The 27,377-nt window shown below is 39.8% G+C and overlaps 1 protein-coding gene across 1 annotated transcript in view; it reads right to left on the bottom strand.

Moving 5' to 3' along the window:
* The window catches only part of eys (eyes shut homolog), a 178,648-nt gene that overhangs the window by 129,696 nt on the left and 21,575 nt on the right, over positions 1-27,377 (bottom strand). Inside the window, exons 8-18 of the mRNA XM_075477841.1 lie at positions 19,150-19,289; positions 17,884-18,050; positions 17,477-17,730; positions 16,374-16,478; positions 11,541-11,663; positions 10,001-10,114; positions 6,402-6,524; positions 5,387-5,500; positions 4,875-5,108; positions 4,054-4,176; positions 3,838-3,951 (exon numbers count right to left, since the gene is read on the bottom strand). Of these exons, the coding sequence (XP_075333956.1) occupies positions 3,838-3,951; positions 4,054-4,176; positions 4,875-5,108; positions 5,387-5,500; positions 6,402-6,524; positions 10,001-10,114; positions 11,541-11,663; positions 16,374-16,478; positions 17,477-17,730; positions 17,884-18,050; positions 19,150-19,289 (1,611 nt within the window). The remainder of the gene's footprint in view (positions 1-3,837; positions 3,952-4,053; positions 4,177-4,874; positions 5,109-5,386; positions 5,501-6,401; positions 6,525-10,000; positions 10,115-11,540; positions 11,664-16,373; positions 16,479-17,476; positions 17,731-17,883; positions 18,051-19,149; positions 19,290-27,377) is intronic.

The following is a 27,377-nucleotide window of genomic DNA, read 5'->3' as shown; positions in this document are numbered from 1 at the left end:
ATACCGCTGAATCCGTTGGTCGGGTCGCGGGGGGGGCTGGAGCCTATCCCAGCGGTCAATGGGCGAGAGGCGGGGTACACCCTGGACGTGCCGCCAGTCCATCGCAGGGCATGTTTCGACTCACGTATTCCAAATGCCATAAACTTGAACATCTATTATATCCAATAGAGATACTGTTTTTGTGTCGAGGAGTGGTGCATTAAGCTTAATGCACAACGGTCAGGCAGCCTCATCGCTCCAAGTTTAATATTTACAGTATTTTTAGGCCGATGTAGCACTTTTTAAATAATAATACTATTGAGATGTGGTCACCAGACAATAAACGGCTTGTCGCAAATGGACGAGACGGTCACAAAAAAAAAAAAAAAGAGAGAAAGAAAGAAAATGAAAAACGTCATTGAGAAGGCAAAGCATGAGGCTTGCGGGAAGCCATTAACTTCCGATGCCACCATATTCCAGAAGTGCCATCTAATTGGAGTGTCCAGAAATAAAAGGTGTGAAGTGCTCAGAGACATGGTCAAAGTAAAAAAAAAAAAGAAAAGAAAAAAAAGGCTGAAACACGACCACCAATAATGAAGATTAACAAGTTGAACACTGAAGAATGGCCCAAAAAGATTTTTTTTTTTTCAAATTCTCTTTTATGGGCAAAGGAAATGAGAGTGACTCTTGATTGAGCCCATGGATCGACCTGTAATTAATAATTAATAGAATGAGATTGCCATTTCAAGTCAGGGCCGAGCACGGTGAAGCGGGGCACCGCCGTGGGCTCCACGCACACAAGCCAAGTTCACACTCCAAGATTTTATGCTCAACTTTCACATTGCAAACAAATGTTAGAGGTCAAAGAAAGATGGCCCAGATCTGAAGCCAGCCGGGCGGTTCAATCAGCGGTCATCAATCGCCATGTGTGAAAGCTAAATGTGCTTATTTTTGAGGCTCACAGAGATGCCTCAGTCTCATCGTTTTTTACCCATTTGATATTCTGAGGCAGTCTGCAGGGAGGAGTTGGAGACTGAGGGAAGCTAAAGCCAATGACGGCGCAAACAGTAGGGTCAGGGGACATGACGGGAGGAAACAACAAACAAACATGCAACAAACAAGATGGCGAGCATAGAAAAAGACCGTTTGAATCGCCAGGAGCCATTTGTATAATATTACAATATTAATGACAAGACTGACGTGTCTGTATGACAGCTGGAATCGCATGATAAAGATCAGACAAACAAGTCAGGGGCTTAAGTCTGGGGAAAACATATTGTACTGTGATCCCCTGCTGCAGTGTAGTGTGAACACAGTGTGATTACAAAACATTTGATTACAATAGCAGCATACCGTGTGGTGTAAACAAAAGATCCATCTGACGACAGTGACAATCATGCATTGTGAACTTATATTAAGGATGCCTTTCAGCTGAAGGTGGACAGAAAATCCACTTCTAAACATGGGTACAAATTCCAGGAGGGCGCTTCCCAAGAACCCACCTGAAAGGTGACAGTCTCCAAGGATGGAAGGCTCATTGTAATCACTGAAAATTTTTTTCTTTTGTTGGTCACCGAATATTTCTGAATGTCAAAAATGGTTCATTTTTCCAATTTATTTGTCACAATGCGTCTAAAAACTGAGAATGAGCTTAATGCCCACACTAAATTATTCTAAGAAAGACAAAGCCCATCAACACAGGTTTAAGGTTCAATAACACTTTGAAAAGACTGCATATATTGTAATTGGGCGGCCGTGGGTCGTTCAATAACCTGAAGGTTGGCGGTTCGATTCCCACTCTCGCTGCTCAAAAACATTGGTGAAACTGACAGCTGGAGGGGTGGCACCCCACCTCCTTGCCACAGCCGAGGTGCCCTTGAGCAAGGCACCGCTCCCCGGACGCTGTGAATGGCTGCCCACCGCTCCAGTGTATGGCATCTGTCTCCATGAGTGTGTGACCCTGTGCATGTGCGTGTTCAACAGGTGCCAACGTGGATGGGTTAAAAGCGGAGGAGTAATTTTGTGTATCATGTATCTACATGACAATGAAGTCTTAATCTCCAATAGTAAAACTTTAAAATCAATTCTGAATAATGTGTTGTATAGAGTACAGGTTTAAGCACAGTCAAATGCTGCAAATATGCCCACAAGTGTCATTAAATGTGGGGATTTGTATAAGTCTTGGATAGAGGAAATCATCTTAATATTTAAGCAGGAATAAACACTGCTCTGGTCTGACCCCGAGTTTAACACTCTAATTTTATACCCACTACTTGGGATGGGTGACCAGAGTCTAATTCAGTCACTGAACACTTCTGTATAAGGCTCACCTTAAAAATATCAATTCCATGAATCACTATCAAATCGAATAAAGTATTTTTCTATTCTATTCTATCAACAGAAATCACTGTTGATTATCAAGGGTACATAAATCATACCTAGCTGAAATGCCTCCCTGCTCCCAGGCTAAAAGTTACTGTTACACCCACCTCATTATTCTGTTTTAACAATTCAGGTATTTCCTGAGGGAGAAAACCCTTAAATACACATCCCCGCACAGCCGAGGAGTCTTGCTGCAACCCACAATGAGCAGATGAGTGGTTTGGGCTGCGTTTTCTTAGTTGCGTTGAAAATCTGAACGAGCCTATTGTGAGGCATCAAAGTTGAATTAAGTTTTTCAAGCAGAGAGCGTATCAGCAGTATTCCATCACCCACAGCTTAAGAAAACATGACAAGAGCTCAATGATTAAATATCAAGTGAGACTTGAGTGAGATCCAGGATCAGGCCTGTAAAAGCAGATCTATTCTCATATAAAGTTCAGCTGCGGTCAAGGGATTCTTTCCCACCCTTGATTTTTTTTTTTCTCCCCAGAAATCTGATCACAGCCAGCAGCTATGTTACAAATCCATCTGATGAAGATTTTAGCAGATACATTTTAAAAATGAATTTTATTTTATAAAGACATAATAATAGACCAAATCGTCTGGTCTTTACCAGGTCTCAACATGAAGTAAGTGCACGCGCTGCAGAGCTCCGTTTAGGTCCCACACCACAGCATTTCAATCAGGCTGAGGCCTGGATTTGTCCATTGGAACACCTTAATTCTTCTATTTTCTCAGCTTGTCGTAGACTTCTGGCTTTGCTTGGGATCAGTCCCGTTTCATGCCCAATTTCAGCCGAGCTTTAGCTGTCAAGACAGGTGGTCTCACAATTTACTCTTGAAAACTTTGGTATACAGAGGAGTCCATGGTCAATTCAATGACTGCAAGGGGTCCAGGTTCCATGACTCCAAAACAAGCCCAAGACGAGCCATATTTGTCTTTTTCTGTCGGACCTTAGAATTGACTTAGAGGAATTCGGATCACAAACAAGAACCCCGATGGCCATTTAACGTATCACTGTATATTCAAAAATATATTGTCCACAAGAACATAAATTATTGAAAACATTGTTTTTGATCACATAACTACTGCTTTACATTTTCTTAGCATGACTTCAGTCAGCTACAGTGATGAAACAGCCCTTCCATGACTCAATCTTCTTCAGGCTCCCAAATGTAATCGATTCATTCAATAAGCGTTTTTAGTATACAATTTCTTGAAAACACCAATTTCCTTAAAAAAAAATAATAATAATCAGCACCATCATTGGTGACGTTGGGGCAGGTGAATCCCACCCCGAGTGTGTCATTTTGGGACCAAACGACTGGTTTAATCTAGTTTATATCAAATTAATATTGTAATGTTATAAATATAAAGATTCAAATTAATTAAGGTTAAACTAACCCACACAGAGAGTCCTGGTTACATTTGTCCCAGAAGTTTGAGCAGTCATTGTATATGAAGCAAATAAAATACCTGTGGTCCCAAGAGGACACTGGCAGCTGAACGAGTTGAGCTCATCTATGCAGGAGCCTCCATTTCGACAAGGTTGGCTGAGACATTCATTCACTTCCGTCTCACATTTATTTCCTAAGAAAGTATGAAAGGAGCGCAACATTTTGACAAATTGCTTCTGTGAGCAAAATGCCACTTAACTCACAAAGAAATGACTTTGCGATAGCTTTTACTTACCAATGAATCCAGGCGCACAAAAGCAGTTGTAGCCATTCAGAGAGTCTTTACAAATGCTCAGTACTCCACACGGCTCCTTTTCACAGTCGTCAATGTTTATCTCACAAAACTGGCCTGTAAAACCTGTGGAGAGAACGAGATGTTCTTTCCCCTTCTCAGATGATATATGGTATCCATCCTTTTCAGAAGAGATGAGATTAAATCTTTATTGTGACCGAACAAAATCCATGCAATGGAATTTAAGTGCACTCCAGAACCAGTCGTTAGTTGAATACTTCAATCAGATTAGATAAGCATTAAAAACTTATTTTTTAATTTTTTTTTGTGATCTCGTCTCATTTTTCATGAAATTTGTAGACTTGGAAGGGCTGCCCCTCGTCTCCAATCCTGTTTGTGATTTCCATGGACAGGATCTCGAGACGTAGTACATAATCATAACAAAGCAAAAGCAATATTTGGTAGTATAACAATCTAATTATTACTTTTAAATGATTAGGTTAGGAAATTATTTCTATATCGAAAGGAAAGTTCACGCAATGCCAGTGTTTTCCCTCGGTAGTAAACTATTCCTATTCCTAAAACCGTCCTAAGCATCATCACCCTTTTGAAGTCAGCTCACATCCTGATGGGCTGCGTCCTGACTTACACAACTGCATAAAGGCTGGTACGTGTTGTCGCTTAAGGCCAAAGAGATTAGGCTCCCACAGAGAAGAAAGCTGAACAAATGAAGGCATCAGTCTGGGAGTGTGTCTGCTATGTACATGATTCAGTCAAGGGAATGCCTTAGTTGGAAACGACCCCTTGCTGAAGGGTGAACCTACCTGCTAAACAATCACATTTGAACCCTCTCGATAGATACACACACAGCGAGCCATGTTGACAAAGGCCATCAACGCAGTGACTTATGGGAGTTTTGCAGTGCATCCCAGTGTGCCCGTGACGACACACACACCTATAAGCACTTTCCAGCTCTTCACAGAGGATAGTTCCTTCAGGGTCGCATGGATTTGACACGCACTGATTCACAGATGAGGAGCAGTCTTTGCCATGGTACCCTGCATGAGTTGGGATCAAAGAAGTGATTGTCAGCAGGGTGCAGCTTTTAAATCAATTGTGCATTTGTACAGATGTTAATGTGTGTGTTGCTTATTCCACTGTAATCAACAACTCGTATACGTTTCACATACATACAGAACGTGGTCTTTCTTACTGAACAGTCTATTACATTATTGCAGACGAGACTGGGAAGCCTAAGCTAAGATTAATCCGTATGACAAAACTAAGACTAAGCTTAATAAATCCAATGCACAGATTGAAATGGTTGGTTTAATACCTGAAGGGCAGATGCAATGAATGTCTCCAGCTAAATTCTGGGAACAAGTTCCTCCGTTTCTGCAGAACTCCATATCTAACAGACACACAGAGGCAGGTATGGAGCAATTTTTACCTGAAATGTAAAATAATGAATCTTAGATTATGATCATAAACAGGAACACAAAGAGAAAATAATAAAAAAAAAAAAATGTAACAGTAATCAGTGTGCTATGAGATGTGTAGTAATGGAGCCAGTTGGGTTGATAATGCTGTTTTTCAGTTTATTTCTGTTCACACAGCCAAAGGCACACACAGTTTAGACCGTTTTTGCTCGAAAATTGGCAAAGCAAATAGTGTTTTTTTTTTATGCTTCAGGATGTTAAACATAAATTAGTTTCATTAATACCATATTAAATACACAATCCAAAATAAAAAGGCACATTGATTGACTGCCACACAAGGGTAGGTATTTTTTTTTTTTAAATTATATGTTTTCCTCCGTTTGAAAATATAGCTCCATATAGACAAGAATGTAAACATTAATGACATATCTAAAGACAAGAGAACCAGAGAACATCATTCTGAGCATGCCGACAGAGTTCATTCTCCCTTGGCAAAAAAAACCCCAAAAACTTCAGAACCTAAGCAGTAATTCATGTAATGCTGAAAATGTCAGACGAGAGATTCGTTGGTGTGGACAGATGACGGAGTAGATTGACAATTATAGTAGAAAAATATTGAAAATTATAATAGTAATATTTTAATTGATCATATGATATCTAATATAATAAATATATCTCTCTGATGAGTAAGGGATATAAACTACCCTTTTCTAAGATTGGTTTATTTATTTTTTGATGACTACTTTTGGCATCTTTTTCCTAGAATTAGCTGCAGTTATTTTGAAACTGTTGAATGAGCTTGTCACATAAAACAGGGGGACAGTTGGGATGTCACTGTGGCTTAAAAGTCATCAATCAATGACATGCTGATTAATTATTGCTAGAAAGGGGGGGGGGGGAATAAAAACTCACCAGCAAAACCCAAAGAACAGATGCACTCATAGTCTGCAACCAGGTCAATACATGTGGAATTATTGGCACAGTATCCATGGACACATTCATCATAGTTGATTTCACAGTTGAAACCCTCAAAGCCTGACGAAAAGAAAAACCCCATCAGAGATGGAGTTTAAATGTCAGTAAACACATGACTTGAAAAGACACTAATTGGAATCAAATTACAGCCCAAAGCAGCAAAATTCAACACGACATTTTCACTGGAAGCTCATCACAAGTTAATAAGTGCACACTGCGTGGAGGAGACTGTTCCAGTCAGTCGATGAGGGGGAAACCATCTACCGTGTTCATACCCTTTGCCTGACTAATGTTTTTTTCAGCAACAAAATTCTAGGTTTAATCTGCCTGTTTGATGCATTTTTTTTCTTGAATAAAAAAGGTTAAAGGCATCACGTATAAGTGGTTCCTGAAATTTCTGTCATCTTTACCTTCCCATAAATATATTCCACCGCATGGTCACGCTACAAAATGACTATCATTAGCACTGTCACACACCGCAGCTACAGGAGACCCGTGACTAATGCTCAGCTATCTGCGCCATCGGTGCAGGTCAAATTCTCATCATTTCTCAAACTGACCATGGAACCAATTTCCATCTCCCTCCAAGTCATAAAATATGACAATTATCCTGACTTCATTAAAAATGCATAACAGACTTCACCTGCAATCAAGGTTTAGCCAGAGGCGTCTCACAGGTAAGATGTCAACTGGACCAGGAAATTATTGGAAAAATGGTTGTGATTTATTTCTTGTTACAATAATGAAGCGAGTATCTATCTCGCTGATGACATCTGGGGGAATCAAAGCAAATATTTGTTAACCTTCTGGGTAATGAACCACAGGTCGTGGTTCATGCGAAAATGTGTAATTGAAAATCATCACAAGTAGTAGAAAACATCATATGATTAAAAAAATATATATTTATTAAGAGGATATAGATTTAATTCCAATTAAGTGCGTTCACGGACTGGTTTCTTCTTATTGTCTCGGGCTGTAAAATCGCCTCACAGCGTTCCGTCATCTCTCAGCAACACGAAGGACGCATGGCTGTATAGGTAAGATTAAGATTAAAATGCAAAGCACTGGGCAAATAAGAAGATAAGGACCAAGAATTTTCTCCAGCTGTGCCAAACTAAGTCCTTGTGAATTCTGTCTCGGTAGATTGCATGAAGGCACTTATCTACTTTGGGACTGGCTGAAGCAAACCCGAGTTTAGTTATAAGAAGTGTTGTCAACTGTTCACAATTTACAGGAAATCAAAAATCTCCATGGCATACTGATGAAAATTATGGTTATTTTTTTTTCTGGTTACTTCTCACAAATTGGTTTTTCCGTGCCCTTTATACGTGTCGAGTAGAAGAAGTAATATAACGCTTTGTGCCGTCATTCTTCTGTAACATCACTGAAAATAATCACCAAAAATGACCTATAATAGGCCACAAAAGTGCAGCAGCGGCTACCATCAATTTAGTAAATTCTTTTAAACACAAGTAAATCATCTGTAGAAAAATAACCGCATTAAAAGGTGCAACATACGGCCTTAGAAAACAAATGGGTCTCAAGCTAGGGCAGCAAAACTTTAGCCCGAAGCAAACAGTTTAAACTGAAAGTGAAACGAAGCTCGATGGCGTTGAAGCAATTCATTAGGTCTTTTTGTCTGAGGAAACCAGAGCAAGGTTAACTATAGTCTCAACTGCTCGTCGTTTTAGCCAAAGAAAGCTACGTATTCAGCTGAAAAATCCAGAAAGGTAACCCTGTCCAGACAGCTGGGAGAGAACTCGAATGCATTAACATGCACGCGCTGTCAGACCGGCTGCCATGACTCGGGCAGGGACTACCAGACACCCAGAGGGCGAGAGATTGGCTCCTCCTAATAATTTATGAGCTCCCATGTAAACACACCTTGTTAAACTTTTAAGGAGGCCTCTTACATACTGACGATGGGCCATTTTTGTATTTCCATATTTCATGAATCATCTGTTAAAATTAGCAGGAGAGTGAAAAACTGAAATGGCGCCCGTTTCTCTTTGCTGCTCGCCATTCTGTGGAGCTTAAAGACACACAACACCTCTCATTATATGCCCTCTTCTTCTTTTTTTAATTTTTTTCCAATTATTCACATTTTATCACGGTTCGGGATTTCTGTTTCGACACCTTCCGTTTTATTTGCAACATTTTGTTCAACATTAATCTTGCATCCTGCCTTTATTTAGTGTTCCCACCCATTTCCTGACCCACCTGCACTCAATCAACGCATTACATTTTTTTAGCATTTAGTGGGCATTGCTGCTTTGGCATTTAATTTTGTCTTTTGAACTTTGACTATTTATGGAGTTCTTTGACTGGGTCGATCCAGAGAAGAATCATTACGCGAAGTTGTAGCAAAAACAGCATATTGTCGGTATTCTGGAAAACTTAAAGACATTTTCAGGGGATCTCGTGTCTTTTCAACTCCACCAACCGTGAGATGCCCCCTAAAAAAAACAGGTGTATTTTTGTCTTCTTATTGGTTAACAGAAGCCAAGCTCACGTTCATGGACACCATGGCTCATTAACCAAAAATTGTAAATAAATAAACTGGAAATGTTCAAATGATGTGGGACTGGAGCCACTGCTCGCTTGAGTCACAATGTGCCAGAACAGTTTGTTTGGAAATTATATTGGATGATTCCCATGTGCCTTCCAGTGGAGGTTTTCCAGGCGTGCTCTAAAGAGAGAAGGCCTGAGGTAGATAAAGAATTCTCTGGGGTGATAATGTAATCCCAGAACGGCTTAGGCCCAAAATACATCTGTGATATGTTCAGAGAATATAAACCCAGCAGAGCTCTTAGATCCAAGGACTCAGGTCAGCTGGTCCAGTCCAGAGTCCAGACTAAACATGGAGAAGCAGCATTTAGCTGTTACGCTGCAAACAAGTGGAACAAACTGCCAGTGGAGATTAAACTTTCACCAAATGTAGACATTTTTAAATCAAGGTTAAAAACATTTATTTTCTCATGTGTCTATGAATGAAATCTGCACGGTACTGTTGCTCGTTTTTAAAATCATTTTTATTTCTTTCTTTTTATATTCTTTTATGTATTTTTAATGCTTCTTCCAGTCAATGTAGAAACGTTTTGCCTTTAATTTTTCTTCTTTTTCAAGTGACTCCCAGACCACATACTCGAGCCTTGACGCAACATACATAATACAACACAATGCTGACCGTTACACCACTTCTTCTTTCTTGTCGGCGCTGTAAATGCAAGCATCAAAAAATCCCTTTAGGGTGGTTCATGGGAGTCCTCCAGAGTGGGTGATTACCCTCAGGAGTTCTCAGAACTGTTTGATTTGAAAATGGGTTTTCATGTCTGTTTGTCCATTAATCCAGGTGAATACGTAAAATATATATATATATAAAAAAACTCAAAAGAATGGCTTTTTCATTTAAACCATGGTTTCAACTTTGAGATAAAAATCCGCTTGTTACACACTTAGAAACTAACAAACGTCTGAATTAGCCACAAAACCATATCATCTCAAGCACTGGGGAATATAACTGCATTACAACTTACCCTCTGAGCACAAGCACTGATAGAGGTCAATGCCATCCACACAAACGCCACCATTCAGGCATGGCTTTGACTCGCATTCATTGAGATTTACTTCACAAAATAACCCTCCAAACCCTAGGGAAAAAAAAATGTTATTGGAATCTTTTACGCCTGGTTTCATTCCTCAGCCAATTAGGATCAGCATGACTTTGTTTTCACAAACAGAAGCTGGTTTTCAAAGCTTGTATTGATTCAAAGAGCTTGCTGAGAACAGGCAGACTCAGCTCACTGGATCATTTAATCATGTTTAATAAGGGCCAGTCATTGCCCTTCTGATTTATTACATCGTACAGGCCAAATCCAGTGATTTTTCTAAATCAAAGTCAATCTATACACAAAGAGGATCATTTGAAACAAATAATGCATGTATAAAACAATAATGCACATGTGTATATGTATTCACGTTGGCCACGCAGGCCTATGAAGAGAAGAAACAGCAGTATTTAAGGCACATTATTGCTGGTGCGAAACAAGCTGTAAATGGGTTAACCTCAAACAATAGGGCATTTGTTTATGTATGTGCAATATGAATGTTTCATACAGCTAGCCAAGTTATAACAGAAGAAGCGTCTGGAGATAATTGTCACAAAAAAAGGAAAAGTCAGAGCAGCAGTCTTTCTGCAGAGTAAGCAGTTTCCTGTGAAATATCAGTGGCATTGTACAAAAAGAGCAGCCAAAACAAAAACAACCGCTGCACTGTGAAATCCTGCTGGATCACAAAACATGTCTCATGCCAAGAAGAGCTTTTGATGATGCAAATAATAGAGCTCAAATAATTTCATTGCAGAAGTATATCTTGCACTGTAAAGTTGCTCCTTTGAAACATAAGACTAAATGATCAAAACTGCTTCCTTTTTTTTTTTTTTTTTTAAGTTACCACCCTGATAAACTGCTCTATAATAGAACATATCAAATGACGATGGAGGAGTTTTCCCTGCAATTAAAGTGAGGGAAGGTATTATCAACATGTTAAGCAACACCTTATTTTGGCTATGCTTCGAAAATATGGATGCAGGGAGTGCTGACCTGAAACATCTAAACACGGCAACTCACAGTTTGCCCTTGAGAAGTGATCTGGAGAGTGCAGCTCGCCGCAGGCAGCTTTCATTTACATAAGAAATCACTCACAATCCTTCACTTTGACATCCGCCGAGCATAAATGCAAACGCGAGTAATGATGTTACAGTTATTGATTGCCTTACATGAACTTCTGTGCAATAGCTATTTGTTTGAAAAGGGATGCAAGAGCTGCTGTGGAGCAGAGGAGACTGAATTATGCTTGGTGTGGCAAGCAAAATGTTTTTAGTTCCACTTCCATGACTGCATCCAGGAATGAACTGCTTGATTTTTTTTCGTGCATATTACTGACACACACAGCATCTACAGTCATGAAGCCTGGATACTCGTGACAAACTTCAGAGCATTTATCAAGTCAGAAAACATGAGAATCCCACTTATTTTCAGCACGATTCCATTTACCCCTGGTAAAGTTCCTGCTCACCTCTTTCACAAGTGCAAGAGACGTTCTGTCCATCCTCGGTCTCAGTGCATATTAAAGTATGTTCACTGCACAGTCCAAAGGAGCAAAGGTCAATATCCAGAGCGCAATCTTTCCCTGTGAATCCTGAAACAACATAAAAATAGATGAGAATCAAGCCAAGAGGACTGATTTAATAATGCAATGGCGACACAGAGTGCAACACATGTTTATGGCCAAATGGCTGTATTTTTCTCAGAAGATTAACAAGGTATTGATTCTTGCCATTACAATCCACCTGCTATGCGGTATGCTGATTGAGTGAATCATTGGCAGTAGCCTGCCATAGCAGGCTGATCTATATCACATTTATCTAACACACAAGATGCACGTCTGCATGTCACTGATAGATCCCAACATCAATATCTATGGTTATAAATAAAGCACAGACAGATGGCATGATTGATTATTAATCTAACTCAAATAGACTGCTTTGTTTTGTTTCTTTTTGACTGACAACACACCATTTAATCTTTACTCATTATGGAGTAAGGATCAAACTCATGAAGACCAGTATTTGACATTTTATATTAACTCCGCTCAGCTTGCTGTCAGCACGTCAGCAGTTGTAATCCTGGACATTTTTTGTCAAATTCACTGTCTAATGAGTGTAGGGCCGTGACCAATAATGTGTGTGTGTGTGAAAATAAAAAAAAATAAAAAAATGCTTATGCATGCTTGTTCTCTAGAAAAGAAAGCCCGGCGTGCAAACGTTCCAATTTAATAAATCACCATCATTGGGAAACCGTACACATTTGTATGAGCTTGATTTCCACTCGTTATCCAATAACGTATGAAGACTGTCCCCAAATCAATCATACGAAAGCAATATAAAAGCAAGTAAAAACAAAATTAATCAAGCAGAACACTCTCATTCAGTGTCACTCAACAGAAAGATGCGGAGAGGATGCTGAATTTCTGGTTAACATTTTTTCAGGCTTCTTGCCTGTATTCGACAGATGGAGCGAAGTGTAGACAGGGAAGCAGTGTTGGGAGTGCAGGGTGGAGTGATATACAGGAAATGAACATGCCATCTGAAGTAAGGTTTAAAGATTCTCGCCGCACATTTTTCTTATATAAATATCATTTTGTGTGCAAGATTTAATGTCTGTTCGACAATTGTGACCCCTGGTGTTAATGCAAAGCTCTGGATTTGTAAAGGGGACACAAAGAAAGTGGCTTGGATGGAGCCATGGCTTTATACCATCCAGTTCGCTACAGGAGCTTTGCTTGTGGACAGGATGGAGGGAATTAAAAATGGGGTGAGGGGAGGGAGCGGTAGGAGTGACAAGCAACGTCGCACAAAGTGGGTGTTAATGGGACCCACCGATAATCAATGGTTTCCAAGTCTGATACAAATTAACTGGAGCTCAAATTTTGTTTGTTGCTTCCAGCCCGTTTCAGTAGTAAATGCTTAAAAGCTCCATGTGGTTAACTACAGCTGTAATACTCCCAGAGTCCCAAAGGCGAGAGTGCTGCACATGGTTGAGCAGGTAGCAAAACATCAAATTAATTCCTGAATTATTTATGAGTAATTCCACACCAAAGTATTTCCTAAATAAAAAAATATTCTTATGTCAAGTTTGTTTTGGAGTTCAAAGTTTGTCATTTCTGCAGTGATACTGAATGATTACTCTGTGAGTTAATGTTTCCCTTCCTTCGTTTGGGTTCAGCTAGCAGACAACCAGCTGGAGAGCAGTGTACATGTTTAAACATCCACAATAGTTGATATTTTCTTTTTCTGGCAGAAGAGAGGGTGGGGGGGTTCTAAGCAGCAGGCCTCTCCATTTATAATGCATCTAGTTTTATAGACACAACGGTCTAAAAATGTAAATCTGCTAGCACAGTACATTAATTCGGATCATTAGCTTTCTTGTTAGCTTAGCTAAAAAAACATCTTCTCTTCATTGGCTTTATTTTTGTAAAACTCCCTCTCAATCTTAGCTTGTTGAGTTTTAGACGCAGCATTTGTGTTCCATCATTTACTCGATGAGGTTTCCCTACAGCCATCACACTTTTGTATTGGTCAGCTAGCCCCATTGTTGGTGTTAGAAATATGCATTTGTAAATTTGGAGAGCAAAGTTCATAAAGTCGCACTGAAGGGAAGCATAGCATTTGAGCTAAAATGGCAACCTTTCTCTAGATTAGTTTAACATGCTGAGCTAAGAAAATTAGATTGCCTCTAAACAGGAAGAAAGCCCCTATATCTACATGCTGTCCATATCTGTGAAGTAGGTCTTACGGACTGGCAACGGACATCACATGCATTCAAGTATCTCATCAGATTAAATTCCTTACACAGAAAAACATTTAGATTAGATTACGTGGTATATGTAGCTGTAGATAGACTTCCCTTTTATTAAATTGTAAACCAAGTCAAGAGCCGCTTACTTTCACCACATCTACCTAGATGTTTGATGACCTTCCAACTACCCTTTTCCCATTATATTATGCATTGCCTTGACAAGTAAATGGACAGCTATTGCCTCCAACAGGGTGATTCAGAAGTGTTTAATAACCAATTGTGCATGCAATTCACTCCGAGGTTAATGTTGCATGAAGGAATGTCACATTTACAGTGTCACCGTCTCAAAATGGGACTCCCCCCTTTTCTATCAGACAGCTACTGGTGGTTTAGACCAATTGGACTGCAAAGGAATCGTCACGGAAAAGGAAAATTCACTGTTGTTCAATGGGATATTTTTCTAAATTCTTAAGACACATAAAATCTTGTTCAATATACAATAGCAAAGTCCTGAGGGCTAATTGTAAAACAAGGAATTACCTAGAGTGGTTAATTGCCTACAGCAAACAAGCCCTGTTCTTAGTCTTTGTTCAATGTGGATGTTTAAGCAAGAGAGAGAAAGTTATTGTAACCTAACTGTTGTAGTTAGGTCAAGAAAGTAGTGACTTGTTTTCAGTTGAGATTATATTCTATGAAAGCCATAGTTAACTTGGTATGTTAGTTTCTCCCTGACATATAGAATATGATAAATTCATTGAGAAATATGTTTAGATGTTTATGCATTTGGCTGACGCTTTTATCCAAAGCGACTTACAAATGAGGATATAACATTACAGCTAACATCAAAGCTAACATTCAGCCATATCTCTATTTGCTCCCATCGTTGCTAAATTTAATCCGAAAAATTGTTACACAAAGACGGATAATAATATACTACAACATTTTACTATGCACTATTTACTAAATATCTGAATTTGTAGTTATAAGAAAGCATTGTAAGTCTGGCCGCAAAATTTAGTCACAGTAAATGGCACCACAGCAATCCTACATCCTTCAGTCATGATACTCAAACCGTTACACCACTGGTGGATTCCCCAAAAATCATGGTTTCCATCTACTAACAAGCCCAACCGCCAATCAGTATGTGTTTGAATGCAGATCCAACTTTTGTTTCTCTGTCATAAAAACAACGAACTAAGAGGATTGTGTGACCTTGGCTGAATTAAACCCTGGGAGCTTTGTAGTCTATTCCTGGTGTAGTTTCAGACATGAAAATTTAAACAGGCAAAACAAAAGAAAGGAATGAAAGTAAACAGGAGGCAGCAGCGGGAAGAGTCTGAACACAGCACTGAAAAACAGGGATCTTTTAGTAGAGATTTGCAGGTGAACTTGGCAGACCATTCGTCTAATTGGATTTCTGAAAGGATGCAGCGGATCAAAAACACCTGTATATAAATCTGTCAGTGAAATCAAAACAGTAATGGAAGCTTTGCTCACACGTTGGTGTTCTGTTTCTGCCCAAATCTAATTTGAGCAAAAGGCAGAAAACACTCAGAGCAGATTATTTACTGTGGTTCATTTTATGCGTCCATAATGTCGTAAAACCACACCATGTGCCGGGCGTGGCACGCCGCTCAGCCTTACTCAAATCTACACAGCTGAACATACGTGGGTAGACTTTAAAACAATGCAACCGACATAGCTTGTTAAAGTTCTCTGCAGTTCATCCCCGTTTCTCAGATATATTAAGAAAACCATTCACTAAATCTAACCAACTGATCAATGCCAGAGTGTATTTTAATGCTATGGTTTGTGGGTTTAATTTCTTAAATATTTGTCTGTGAACCGTGTGCTGTGGATTGCGGCTGTTTACATTTGAATGTGACATTGGACTTGTAATGCCAAGTGGTTTGGCTGCTACAGCCTGACTTTTGCAATCAAGTGGTGATTAAGTATTTTATTACTAGGGGGCATAGTAAAATCAACTGCACACAAAAGAATGTTACACCTTCTTCTATTATGGTCTGATTATGGATCCTGTCTGGAATGTGTGCAATAAACAAATGTCAAATATGTACACATTTGTATAACAGGTTGTCACTTGATCAAAGGACAAGGTGAAAACAAATTCTAAGTGGAATCACAGAAGCGAAGCCAAGTTTGAATTTCTTCTTGCGTAACATGATAGAAAACAGCTTTTCCCCATTTTTATTTACACAACTAATGACATTCATTTCAACCTTCATTCTAAAAGAGTTCTGTTTTTTCTAACGGTAATCCATAATAAAAATGTACCGCTTCTTTCTTCTTAATGTAGATCCTATTTAAGAGCCCGCATTCTAACCGTGTATAGACTTTTGCAAATGATCATTTCTTTCTCTGCTATCTTTGGAAGTGCATTTTGAACATAAAGTGAAAAATCATCAAAGAAAACAAACAAGTTGTGTGAGACATAAACGTTTCATGTATTCCCGAGACGCAGGGCGCGGAAAATTAATAGCATGATATTTTTGTAAACATGCTCAATAATACACAAGTAGATGCTACTTACCAAGAGGACAGTGACAAATGTAGTCATTTATCAGATCCATACACGAGCCTCCATTTAGACAAGGCTGCGACCAACAATCATTTACATCCTGAGAGCAGGTCTTTCCTGCAGGATAAAGGGAGAGAAACAAATACACTCCATTTAATGCTACAGGAAATACAGCTTAAACACGCTTCTGAAAAGGGTGTTGCTGGCCCTGTGGAAAATGAATAATTACTGAGGGGCTTTTGTAGCCACAACATTCAGAATATATGCTATGAAAAAAATTCTGCCAATGCCCTGAACAACATGAGGCAGCTAATCACTTCTGATCCTACATACTCAAAATGTGGTTGTACAACAATGTGGTATACATAAATGGGGCGCGCTCAGTTTTAGTATCCTCAGGGGAAGAGTTAGGATATGGAATTGATTAAGGATTTTACTGACAAAATTTAAAGCTCTACCAGCTCTGGCCTCTGGCTATATTTCAGACCTCTTAGCTCACTGTGAGACAGAGGGCACTGCTCTTCCATCTTCCCTGCTGGCTACACCAAAAGCTAGTTGTACTTTTGCCATTGTGACCCCACATCGGCAAGGGATCTATTAATCAAGTACTATAAGAAAGTCACATAATTAGGGTAGCTGCTGACTGTACCTAAATATATTTTAGAAGACAGATTCTGTACTCATCAGTTTAGATATTCACATCACTCATGTACAAGATTAACTATGGAATACTTCTGACTTCTGGTTGATGTGTAAGTAATAGCGTAGGCGTAATAGAGTTTTTTTAAATAAGCGCGAGTAACCAACTATAACTTTTCATTTCTATGGTAATATGCCATGGCAATGCAATGAAAAATAAACACACGCATCACATTTCCAATGCAATCAGGAAATTTTGATCTGCTTTTCGTCTATAATTCTATTCCACATGTCTGGATATTTGTGTCACAGTTTATATATTCCCCATTACGTTGAACCTTCTCAAACGCTGCATATTTCAGCTTCATCAGCTTTAGATTTGAACAACAAAGCCTCCCCTAAAACCTGACACTCCAGCGGCTGGCTGTACTAATGGCTGTAAAATGGGCTCGGATTCATATCAGATGGTCTCATACCCTCAAACCCCGGGGGACAGTGGCACCGATAATCACTGATTAGGTCCACACAGGTGGCACCACTTGAGCAGGGGAAGCTGTTGCACTCATTTGCTTCCACTTCACAGAGCGGCCCCTCAAATCCAAGCATGCAGCGGCAGGTGAAGTTATGCTGCCGGTCCAGGCAAATGCCATGTTCCGAGCAGCGATGGCCGACACAGTAATCAATGTCCTCCTCGCAGTGGACCCCGGTGTATCCACTGGGACAAAGGCAGCTGCCGACAGATTGAAGAGAATTTCTTAATAGCGCAGAGAGTAAGAAGAATTCTTTCAACCCTAAAGGGGGAGCGGTAAATGTCACAGCTTTTACAATCATTGACATTCTGGTGCCAGAATAGCCTAAAGACAATCAAGACTTAAACACTGACCTGTAACCATCAATCTTATCCACACAAGTGGCTCCATTTTGACACCAATGTCGAATACAATCGTTGATATTTATAAGACAGTTCTGACCAGACCAACCATTGGCACAGATGCAGGTGAAGCTACTGGCATCTTTCAACACACAATGCCCTCCATTGGCACACAGCTTCTGAAAAAGGAAAAAAAGTAAATAAGAAGTAAAGTAGGCAGAGACATGTTTCACAGAATCAGAGATGCTAATGGGAAAAGCTCCACTTTGCATGGCAATGTTTCAAATTGGACTGAACACATTCTGGTCAGAAATATAAGTATTTCTCACAGTGTAATGCCTAATCATTTCTTTCTGCTGGCTGCCTCAAAATGAGCTTCATCACAGCCACATGACACACTGATGAATACTGATTCATGCTTTATATTCCATGTAGCATCTACATCATGTCTTACAAGACAAGATCAATGGTCATTGAGAGCAAAAGCTCCCAAGAGCTCTTTGTAACAAAACAGATACGGCTGATAGCTGGTTCATTTATAGAGGGGGGAAACAAAGGGGAAAAGAAAGAGCTGGCTTGCGGGACAGCGTTTAATACCAACATCATGACTTTTCTGTGCTGGAGCCGATATAAGCCTCGCTCCACAGTGAGCAACTGTATACATCTTAAACTTGAAGTAGATTTTCTGTTCGGGTTTGTTTTGTTTTTTTAAATGCAGGAGGTCAGTTCAGCAATTCATAAAACAACATGCACATTCAAAACTACAGACACTCCAAATGTTCTGTAGTGCTCTTCTGCGTCAAGTGGCAGGAGGCTTTTCAGTTCCATAATGCATGCCAAATGCAAAAATCCTGACAAACAATCTCAAAAATTCTGTTTTTCCTTTTTTCACCTCACAAGTCAAAAGCACATTGTTTTAAGATTCACACACATCCCTAGTGTTGCTTTAATTTTCAATGACAACAACAAAAAAAATCTATTTTTGTTGAGTTAGATAGTCCTTAGAAAGTAAATCATAATCAGTCAAAATCCTAAATGGCCTGACAAGCCTTTAAAAATAAAAAAAAATAAAAATTGTTTGTTGATTGTTTTAGTGAGTATCCACAAAAATAATGTATGAATGGAAATGCCTCCAAATGAAACATGTAAGGAAATTACAAAAATAGATCTATAATTGTTTTGCCATATTGATTCCCTGGTGCAAAAACCTGGAAGTACATAAAGAATATACAGTACTACAGTAGAATATAAAAGGACAAAACACACATTTCTACCCACTTGAAGGTTTTGAGGACAGGGTACACAACAGGTGTATTCAAGCCCCTCGGGGAGATCCAAACACTGAGTATTCGCTGGACATGTACTGTCGGGCAGGGCGCAGGCATCAATGTCAAGTTCGCAATTCTTCCCCTGAAATCCTGCCACATAAGATTAAATGTGTTATCTTAAAGATGCTGTACAAAACCAGCAAAAAATAGACCTGTAATCATTGCTCCTAGCCCATTTCTAATTCATGTTGATGTGCCAGGCAAGCTCTTCTATATATTTAATAAACAAGGCCAAGACTGGCCCAGCCGTGTGTCGACTTGAGAATTGGCCCCATTCTGAAACACAGTCAGTGAACCTCAATGGCCTCCTGAATTTGTATCAAAATGGAGCCTCAATCTAACTCTTCATTAAAGATTGAAGAAGCAAACGCGACTGCTATGCTTTTTCCCCCAAGCTTTCATCTGCTCCTTCTTCTTCTTCTTGCTCCTTTCACTACAGTACTCCTGTTTAACCATTCTCACACAGGGGTACATAAAATGTTGAGAAGACTAGAATTTACATGAAAATAAAAAACATCATTAGATTTCTGCAGTTCATAACAACAGATAAAGGAAATCAAATTAAGCTCATGAGCTAAAAGTATTATACAGCACATTGTCATTATTTGAGGAAAATTCTGTACCATTACATGGCAATGGGTGGTAAAAAAAGAATGTGAATTTTTTTTTTTTTTTTATTATTTTTTTTTTTTCAGAATTTGGCCCAACCTTCTTTTGTAGCATCATCTGTGACTAAATATTTCAGGTAACTGTTGATCAAGCCAACATATCTACTTGGAGGAATTTCAGGAAATTCTTTTGTTCAAAGTGGTTTCAGCCCTGGGATTCTGGCAGCAATTCCTCCCTTTAACTCTTGGATTTAGGTTATTCTACAACATATCCAGTAGATTCATTCTAATTTCGACATTGCCATCACCAGAAAGTTCTTCTTTTTTTTTTTTGTTCACATGTCTTTAAATGTTCCTTTAGAATTTGCCAGTGTAATTCGGAATGTATTGTTCCGTTAATGATGGCTAGCCGTTCCTGCCCCGCAGCATCAAAACGCGGCATCATGTTTTACTGATACAATACGATACACTTTATTGTCCCGATAGGGACATTTTTCTTGGACTGCAAACAACAGATGGGATAAGGTTCCTATACTGCAATACAGTATTTTTACCCCAAAAAAAACAAAAAAAACGCTGCCCACGGTTCCATGGCCAGGACGAAATCCACATTGCTCCTCCTGAATCAGGTTCCCCATCAGTCGAGCCTCGTTTCAAACACCATTGAGTAAACTTTCCCAGGCAAGCCGAGCAGTGAGATGGAATCCTGAGAGATGGAAACCTTTCTCCAGATCCCCTTTTTAAAAAATGAGGACAATCATCCCCATCTGCAACTCCAAAGGGGCTGTCACAGACCTCAATGCAACAAAGGAGAGGCATGTCAGCCAAGACAGCCCCCACAATGTCCAGGGGTTTCAGTATCTCAAGGTTATCCCCCATCATCAGTGAGTCTTTTTCACCACCTTGGTGATTTACCCGAAGAGCGATATTTCCAACAGGATTTAATGGCGAGCCGAGTGTTGTACACCTCTGGTTATTTCTCAACCTCAATCAATTTCTCTCTTCTTCCATTTTACTAACATGTTTCACGCTGCAGTGAAAGAGGGGAAGAAAACATTAGGAAAAAGAAAGGAAAAGCTGCTATGAGACAGGAGCCACTACTTGCATGGAGCAGGTGTAATTGAAATTTGAGGGGTTTTTTTCAGGAGCAGCGATGCTTAAAAAGAAAAAGTGTCGAGAAGTGAAGCCAGGCGGCGCATCACAGAGCTCTGTTGTGTGGCCAGTCATTGCTGGTTATACCAGAAAATAACAGGAGCATCTGTTTTGACCTGCGCTGTTCAACACCAGTGTGTTCTGGCCTGAAGTATCTTGGGATCTTGTTCATGAGTGATGGCAGGATGGAGCAAGAGATATACAGAAATAATTTTTGTCAGCTGTAATGAGGGCATCAAACTGGTCTGTTCTAGGTAAGAGAGAGCTGAGCCAAAAGGCAATGCTTTTGATTTACTGGTTAATCTACGTTGAAGCCTTCGCCTTTAGTAATGAGATTTGGGTGGTAACCGAAAGAACGAGATCGTGGATACAAGCAGAAGAAATGAGTTTCTTTCCGAGTGTTTCTGGGCTCAGCCTTGGAGGTGGGCTGAGGAGCTTGGAGTAGAGCCGCTACTCCTGCATAAAGAAAGGAGTCAGCTGACGTGGTTCGGGCATCTGATTAGGATATGGACGGACGGATCCTACTATGATACTACTCTATTAAGGTTAACAGTATTTTTTGAATAACTTAATGTAAATAACATAATATTTGGAATAAGCAATAATTAAATGAAGCTATATGACGTATTGAAAGTGTCAATGGGAGTATTATTAACGCAATTGCTGCAAGAATTCCAGTCGTAAGCCTTGTGACCACTGACCCGATTGTTATTCTACTGAAATTCACAGGTTTGATACACCGGATCATTGCTCTCTTTTAAATAAAGACCAATTCGGTTTATCTTTCACTGGGTTCTTTTTAAAACATTTTTTTTAATCTACAAACAGGAATTGCGTAATAATTATGCAAAAATACAGAAAATAACCTTAAAGCACCACTGCATTTGATGGATGAAAAGGGCTGGTTGGTATCAGCACACTTCGCCTTGCTACAAGAGTAACATGAAACAGTGTCTGATGTTTTCCTAAGAAGCATTTGGATTAGCGCATTGTTAAATGCAGGAATCATTTATCGCACCGATAGGCCTAAGGCACAATAAAACACAATCAGCAGCTTAGGTAAGGCTTGTAAAAAAGGAAGACAGTGCATCACAAGTCCAGCAATGTCTTATGACTTTGCCTTGTACATGACAGAACTCACTTCACCATATGACACCGGAGATGAGGCATGCAAGCAGGTGCTTCGGTTTTCTTCTATAACAGATTAGATTTAGAAGCAATGCAGGTGGGGCTGGGTACGCCTCAGGAAATTTTGTAACCTTGGATCTGTGGCCGAGTCTACAACCAGTTCACTCAGGGAGTTAGGGATTCACGATCAGGGATTACCGCAGACAGCACAGGCAGTTTCAGAGGAAGCTGAAAACCCCCCCCCCCCAAAAAAAAAACATTGGGTTGTGTGCCAAGTACCACAGGTTCCAAGTGAGAGATACTGCAAATATTGCTGTAAAGTCAGCTGTCGACATAGTGTTGGTATAACAACCTCAAATATTATAATAAGGCTTTATAATTAGGTCCACAACATAAAATCCACCGACATCAGTGCTGAGGAAAATACGAGGTAGATGAACTCGGGCCATATCAGTGCACTGAGCAGGTGTAATGGGGGCGGGCACACGATAACCGTTGAGCCCTCTGGGGTGTCATGGGTCCATTTCAACTTGACATCTGTGATGGGAGGTTCTCACTCAATAACCCCAATGACAAAAGCATCAACCCGACCCTTCTCTTTTCAAACATCACAGCCAAGTTCCCACAGAGCTGCTCACCCACAAGCACAAGGGGAAGCCATGTCAAATCTGGTGTGCTTAAAAAGGAGCGTTTTGAAGAAAAACATCCACACTGGCTGAGCACTAAAATTTGCCTTGAGTGTCACTTTAATTGCTGACCAGAGAATGAACACGGGCATCATTAAGAACACAAGAAAGAAAAAAAGAGACCACTTAGATATGTTTTTCTATCGTAAAATACAATCTGTTGATAAAATGGGATTCGCTTGAAAGGTTTAAAATGAGAGGGTGTAATATTAGCCTTCTTTACAGCAGATTCGACATAAGCCTTTTAGGTTACCATTACAGAACTGGTATCTAGAGGGTCTCGGCTTCAAACATGGCTTTAAAAAGGAGTTTAGAAGTTGCATTTATGTCAGCAAAGTTTTTCTTCCAGTGCACGCTGTAAAAAAGACAGTCAAGTGAAGTGGAAAACTCTAAATTCCATGTAGGTGGGACTTTGTTTTTCTGTCTGTGTGTGAGCTCTGACATCATGCCGTTTTGTCCAGGTCGAGCAGCTCACCAAATACATGCTTATGCAAGTGTGGTCTGTCGGGGTCCGGGTACTAAAGTATAATCCGTTTTTCTGTCAAAACGAAAAAACGAAAAACGGAAGTAGCTGTCCTTTTTCCTTTTTTCGTTTTAAACCAAAAACGAAAAAACGGCAAAAAAAAAACGGATTTTGTTGATTTCATAAAAAAACGAAAAACGAAAAAAACAAAATCAAATAACGACCCAAATTTGGTTTTTGGAAATTACTTTTTTCATTTTTCGTTTCTTACGTTCGAACATGACGGCAGGCAGACCGGAAGCGGATGTAACGCCAAAATAAAATTAGCGTGCTAATTTAATATCAAACATATTTTCCGCTTTTTATACACCCATTGCAGGTAGTAGGCTGCATTTATTTTAGTTAAGTGAAACTACAACAGCTGGTTGTTTGGGAGAACGTGATAGCCTATATAAAATTATAATACGCTTAAAAAAAGTGATCACAGGCAAATATGACAAAAGATGAGGCTAGCCTTTCATTTCTAGCTGAACATTGCATCTACAAACCTTAAACAAAATAAACCGTCTTTTTTTTTTCTTAAAAGATGTTTTATATTGTTTTCATATAATTTTCTGATGGCAATTATAGAATGCGAGTGCGTGTGTTATATTGAAAGCGAGGCTGTCTATGAATATAGACAACAGTGAGTTGTTTTTTTTTAAATGTGTTTAATTTTTTCAATAAGCAGACATACAAAAGACAAGACTAGAAAGAATAATAAAACGACGACAACAACAACAAGCTGGGAACAACAACAGAAAAATCAAAAACCCAAATGGAAGGATCAGTTTCAGATAGATGTGACAGGTACATTATACAGTATAAAGTGAGCTAGAGATACAGCGGGAGCTGAAAAAGAAGAGAGACCCCCCCCCCCCACATGTCTTTATTAATACTTTGTTTACTTTGTTTACTCCACTTTGTCCGCACACCTGCAACATTTTGGCTTCAAAGGAGCAAAATGCAAGGTCACATTACAGGGTCTGACATGTTCACTCTTAACTGTAGGCTATGTCAGGGTGTATTTTACTGTAATCTCCAGCAATCCTGGCATGGGCCCAACAGTGAGGAGGACCACCACATTGTCCAGATTGAACAATCTAGACACCAAACTGCTGAAGACCTTGTATTGAGAGCCCGCTGGGACCTGCACTGAGGCAGACAGGAAGAGGCTTCAGTGGGTAATCAAAGCAGTAGTAGTATTAGCTAAATGAAGGAACAACATGAACTTGAACATGAATAAGAAAAATCAGTGGAACTCTGTTATTTTATGTCAGGGACACTTTGTTTCATCCATTTCTCAACATATTCTTATTCCGAATCATACAAGGCTGTAAGACAAAACATAATAAATCCCTGGAATAAGGGTGAAGCTTGTCCGCTGACATGTATACATACACAACTGCCATTAGCAAAGAGCAAAGCATATTTGTTTATAGTGTAGGCTACAGTGCTTCATTCAATACACTGATTCGGAAGTTAGGGTAGTTCAGCGTATTACATGGTAAGTGAGTGATGGCATCTTATGCTGTAAGAGTGGAGAAGGTGGGAATTGGCCAGGAGTTAGGCTACACTGGAAGTCCGGGCAAAGTAGGACATAGAGTAGAGAGTAGAGTATCATTTATTAATCCAGAGGGAAATTAAGGTGTCCAGTAGCAAACATACATCAATAGAAAATACACAAGGCAATACACACATCATTACACATATATCAACCATATAGCTCTTCCATACATTCAGCAAAAAGGCAGATCTCTCTCACACACACACACACACACACACAGTATGTGTCTATTGTCCTAGTGAAAAAGCGCAGAGTCCTAGTGCAGAGAAGTTGTTCCTGATTATTGGGGGGGGGTTATGCAGTCCAATCACCTATGGCAGTCTCTTTCTGTGTGGTGTTGGATAGCTGGATTGCCCTGGGGACAAAGGACCTCCGTAGCCTGTCTGTCCTGCAGGGGATCGCGCAGAACCTGTAGCTGAACAGGCTTCTCTGGCTGGCAAACACAGAGGGTGACTGTGGTTGTCCATTATAGAGAAGAGCCTGCTCAGTGTCCTCTTCTCAGCTGTGGTAGTGAGAGCCTCCAGTTCTGTGCCTACAACAGACCCAGCCTTCCTCACCAACCTGTCAAGGCGTCCAGCATCTCTCTTCCTAATGCTACCCCTCCAGCATGTCACAGCATAGGAGAGCACACTGGCCATGACAGACTGGTAGAACATCAGCAGGAGTCTGTTGCAGACATCTCAGCTTCCTCAGAAAGTAGAGCCTGCTCTGACCCTTCTTGTAGAGTGCGTGAGAGTTTGCAGACCAGTCCAGTTTATTGTCCAGATGTACCCCTAGGTACTTGTATGTGCAGACTGTCTCCACTGTCTCCCCCTCGATAGAGACAGACACCAGGGGCGGGGTGGTTCGCCTGAAGTCAACCACCATTTCCTTTGTTTTGGTGGTGTTCAGCTGCAGCTGGTTGGTCCTGACCTGCACCATCCGGCAAAGTTCTCCACCAGTCCCCTGTACTCCCCCTCCTGCCCATCCTTAATGCATACAACAATGGCGGTGTCATCTGAGAACTTTTGCATGTGGCAGGTCTCTGAGTTGTAGTTGAAGTCAGTGGTGTACAGGGTGAACAACACCGGGGAGAGCACCGTTCCTTGTGGAGTTCCAGTGCTACTGACCACAGTCTCTGACAGAAATTGGTGATCTTACTCACTGTTTCTGATCCTGTGTTAAAATACAAATTTATTGGAGTAATATCTTATTTGAAATGCAAAAGATTGTGAAAAAGGACCTCGATCTCGACCCGGTCTCTCTCCTTCTGGGCCTTCCCAGTGGGCCCATGCCAGGATTGCTGGAGATTACAGTAAAATACACCCTGACATAGCCTACAGTTAAGAGTGAACATGTCAGACCCTGTAATGTGACCTTGCATTTTGCTCCTTTGAAGCCAAAATGTTGCAGGTGTGCGGACAAAGTGGAGTAAACAAAGTAAACAAAATATTAATAAAGACATGTGGGGGGGGGGTGTCTCTATTCTTTTTCAGCTCCCGCTGTATCTCTAGCTCATTTAATACTGTATAATGTACCTGTCACATCTATCTGAAACTGATCCTTCCATTTGAGTTTTTGATTTTTCTGTTGTTGTTCCCAGCTTGTTGTTGTTGTCGTCGTTTTATTATTCTGTCTAGTCTTGTCTTTTGTATGTCTGCTTATTGAAAAAATTAAACACATTAAAAAAAAAACCTCACTGTTGTCTATATTCATAGACAGCCTCGCTTTCAATATAACACACGCACTCGCATTCTATAATTGCCATCAGAAAATTATATGAAAACAATATAAAACATCTTTTAAGAAAAAAAAAAGACGGTTGTTTATTTTGTTTAAGGTTTGTAGATGCAATGTTCAGCTAGAAATGAAAGGCTAGCCTCATCTTTTGTCATATTTGGCTGTGGTCACTTTTTTTAAGCGTATTATAATTTTATATAGGCTATCACGTTCTCCCAAACAACCAGCTGTTGTAGTTTCACTTAACTAAAATAAATGCAGCCTACTACCTACAATGGGTGTATAAAAAGCGGAAAATATGTTTGATATTAAATTAGCACGCTAATTTTATTTTGGCGTTACTTCCGCTTCCGGTCTGCCTGCCGTCATGTTCGAACGTAAGAAACGAAAAATGAAAAAAGTAATTTCCAAAAACCAAATTTGGGTCGTAATTTGATTTTGTTTTTTTCGTTTTTCGTTTTTTTATGAAATCAACAAAATCCGTTTTTTTGCCGTTTTTTCGTTTTTGGTTTAAAACGAAAAAAGGAAAAAGGACAGCTACTTCCGTTTTTCGTTTTTTCGTTTTGACAGAAAAACGGATTATACTTTAGTACCCGGACCTGTCGGCATGTGCTGACGTACTCACTGAACGGTGCCACATCTGTAACAAAATCAAATTCTATCAGTTTGCTTGTGGTTATTATAGTAAAGTGAACTGAAGAGTCCTCAGCTCTTGACAACCCTGAACAAAATAAGTAGTGCAGAAAATGGACAGATGAATAACATTTAATCCATCATTCACAGTCTTTCAAACATTCCCCATGCTTTAGATACTTC

This window comes from Odontesthes bonariensis, chromosome 2 (assembly GCF_027942865.1).
Source record: "Odontesthes bonariensis isolate fOdoBon6 chromosome 2, fOdoBon6.hap1, whole genome shotgun sequence".
In the NCBI taxonomy this organism is placed as follows: Eukaryota; Metazoa; Chordata; class Actinopteri; order Atheriniformes; family Atherinopsidae; genus Odontesthes; species Odontesthes bonariensis.
This window is presented reverse-complemented; position numbering and strand designations above follow the sequence as displayed.